At 29.6% G+C, this 3322-nt stretch overlaps 1 protein-coding gene across 1 annotated transcript; it reads right to left on the bottom strand.

Moving 5' to 3' along the window:
- Positions 1-2689: 2689 nt before the first annotated feature.
- Positions 2690-3106, bottom strand: LOC136031567 (protein krueppel-like). The gene has a single exon (XM_065711237.1). The coding sequence runs from the start codon at positions 3104-3106 to the stop codon at positions 2690-2692; it is 417 nt and encodes a 138-aa protein (XP_065567309.1).
- Between the last annotated feature and the right edge of the window lie 216 nt (positions 3107-3322).

The following is a 3322-nucleotide window of genomic DNA, read 5'->3' as shown; positions in this document are numbered from 1 at the left end:
TGTAGTTGTGTCCCTGTGTCCCACCTGTGAATATATATATATATATATATATATATATATATATATATATATATATATATATATATATATATATATATATATATATATATATATATATATATATATATATATATATATATATATATATATATATATATATGTAGACGTCATGTTTCTGTGTCGACTGACGTCATGAAGTTAGTTGTCGTCATTTTTGCTATGACGGTGACATCATATTTGATGTCACCGGTGACAAGATATTTAAGACATATATGTTCACGTAGAAATCTATTAATGTTTAAGTTTAAAATGACTGATGAACTTACAATGGCAAAAGCCGATGAAGATGCTCAAAGAGTCTATGCCAAAAAAACTTGCTGCTGATAGAGAAAGTCAGAAAAGAAAGCGTGCCGAGGAATCAAAAGAACAGCAAGGAAACAGGCCATGTAACTGTTTCCCCTGTTTCCATGCAAGGAAACAGACCATTATATGTTGCATGTTCAAGAGTCGGTAAACCTGACAATCTATTTATATGCACAGACAATGGTTTTAGTTTTTTTAGTTTTTTTTTTTACTTATGTCCTGGTCGTCATTTATACTCCCTGTGTCCCGGTCGTCATTTGTGTCTCGGTGCTTTGTTGATTGCTAATTTATATTATATTTATATTTATATTTTTTATATTTATTAATATTTTTTAGTTTTCTTTTTCTCTTATTTTTCAGTTTTTTCCTTTTTTTAGTTTTTTCTTTTTTAGTTTTTAGTTTTTTTTGTTTTTTACCTTTTTTTAGTTTTTTTAGTTTTTTTAGTTTTTTAGCTTTTTTAGTTTTTTTATTAGTTTTTAGTTTTTTTTAGTTTTTGCCTTTTTTTAGTTTTTTCAGTTTTTTTAGTTTTTAGTTTTTTACCTTTTTTTAGTTTTTTTTTAGTTTTTTAGCTTTTTTAGTTTTTTTTTCTTTTTAGTTTTTTTGTAGTTTTTACCTTTTTTAGTTTTTTTTCTTCTTTTGTATTAGTGTGAAATAATTCAGACGTCATATGCGGACAAACACGACGTCACTCAACAGACAGACAGACAGACATAACCCACAAACAACTTATTTTTATATATATTTATTCATATTTTTTTAGGTTTCTTTTTCTCTTTTATTTTTCAGTTTTTTTCCTTTTTTTTTTAGTTTTTTTCTTTTTTAGTTTTTAGTTTTTTTTTAGTTTTTTTACCTTTTTTTTTTTTTTTTAGTTTTTTTTAGTTTTTTAGCTTTTTTTAGTTTTTTTATTAGTTTTTATTTTTTTTTTGTAGTTTTTGCCTTTTTTTATTTTTTCAGTTTTTTTTTTAGTTATTAGATTTTTACCTTTTTTTAGTTTTTTTTAGTTTTTTAGCTTTTTTAGTTTTTTTTTTCTTTTTAGTTTTTTTTGTAGTTTTTACCTTTTTTAGTTTTTTTCTTCTTTTGTATTAGTGTGAAATAATTCAGACGTCATATGCGGACAAACATGGACGTCACCTGATCCACACACAGATCCACACACAGACAACTTATTTTTATATATATAGATATATATATATATATATATATATATATATATATATATATATATATATATATATATATATATATATATATATATATATATATATATATATATATATATATATATCTATATTCACAGGTGGGACATAGGGACACAACTACAATGGCGCGTAACTAATATGGCGCGTAACGACTTACGCGCGCGGGGGGGCTTGGGGGGGGCGCGAAGCGCCCCCACCAACTAGGTGTTGGGGTGGCGCGAAGCGCCACCCCAACAGCTAGTAAGTTTATAAAAGTCAAATCTCTTCTCCATTTTTCGCCACTGTGGGTTCTCTTTTGCTGATACAAACATGGCTTTTACGAAAATTTCTTTTGACATTGTTTACATTCAAAGGGTTTTTCTCCATTATGGATACTAATATGCAGTTTCAACCCTGACTACCAAGTAAATTTCTTTTTGCATTCTTTACGTTTATAAAAGTCAAATCTTTTCTCCATTTTTCGCCATTGTGGGTTCTCTTTTGCTGATTCAAACACGGCTTTTTCGAAAATTTCTTTTGATATAGTTGACATTCATAGGGTTTTTCTCCATTGTGGATTCTAATATGCAGATTCAACCCTGACTTTCAAGAAAATTTCTTTTTGCATTCTTTACGTTCATAAAACTCAAATCTCTTCTACTTTTTTCGCCATTGTGGGCTCTCTGATGCCAATTCAAAATTGGCTTTTTCGAAAATTTATTTTGTCATAGTTTACATTCATACGGTTTTTCTCCATTGTGGATACTAATATGCAGATTCAACCCTGACTACCAAGAAAATTTCTTTTTGCATTCTAGACGTTTATAAAAGTCAAATCTCTTCTCCATTTTTCGCCATTGTGGGTTCTCTTTTGCTGATTCAAACATGGCTTTTACGAAAATTTCTTTTGACATAGTTTACATTTATAGGGTTTTTCTCGATTATGGATACTAATATGCAGTTTCAACCCTGACTACCAAGTAAATTTCTTTTTGCATTCTTTACGTTTATAAAAGTCAAATCTTTTCTCCATTTTTCGCCATTGTGGGTTCTCTTTTGCTGATTCAAACATGGCTTTTTCGAAAATTTCTTTTGACATAGTTGAAATTCATAGGGTTTTTCTCCATTGTGGATTCTAATATGCAGATTCAACCCTGACTTCCAAGAAAATTTCTTTTTGCATTCTTTACGTTCATAAAAGTCAAATCTCTTCTCCATTTTTCGCCATTGTGGGTTCTCTTATGCCGATTCAAACTTGGCTTTTGCGAAAATTTCCTTTGACATATTTCACATTCATAGGGTTTTTCTTCATTGTGAATTCTAATATGCAGATTCAACCCTGACTCCGAAGAAAATTTCTTTTTGCATTTTTTACATTCATAGAATTTTTCACCAGTGTGGGTTCTCATATGAATAGTCAAACTTGTCTTTCGAGAAAACATCTTTTGACACAGCTTACATTCATAGGGGTTTTCTCCATTGTGGGTTGTCATATGCAAAGTCAGACTTGACTTCTGAGAAAATTTCTTTTGACATAAGTCACACTTATAGGGTTTTTCCTCCATTGTGGTTTCTAATATGCACAATCAAGCCTGACTTCCAAGAAAATTTTCTTTTTGCATTCTTTACATTCATAGAATTCACCAGCGTGGATTCTCAGATGCCGGTTCATATACAGCCACTGAGAAAACGTCCTTGACATAGTTCGCATTCATACGTTTTTTCTTCATTGTGGACTCTGCTATGCGCAGTCAAACATATCCTTAGAGAAAATTTATTTT

Source organism: Artemia franciscana, chromosome 9 (genome assembly GCF_032884065.1).
Source record: "Artemia franciscana chromosome 9, ASM3288406v1, whole genome shotgun sequence".
In the NCBI taxonomy this organism is placed as follows: domain Eukaryota; kingdom Metazoa; phylum Arthropoda; class Branchiopoda; order Anostraca; family Artemiidae; genus Artemia; species Artemia franciscana.
The sequence above is the reverse complement of the archived record's forward strand: the minus strand, read 5'-3'. Positions and strand labels throughout refer to the sequence as shown.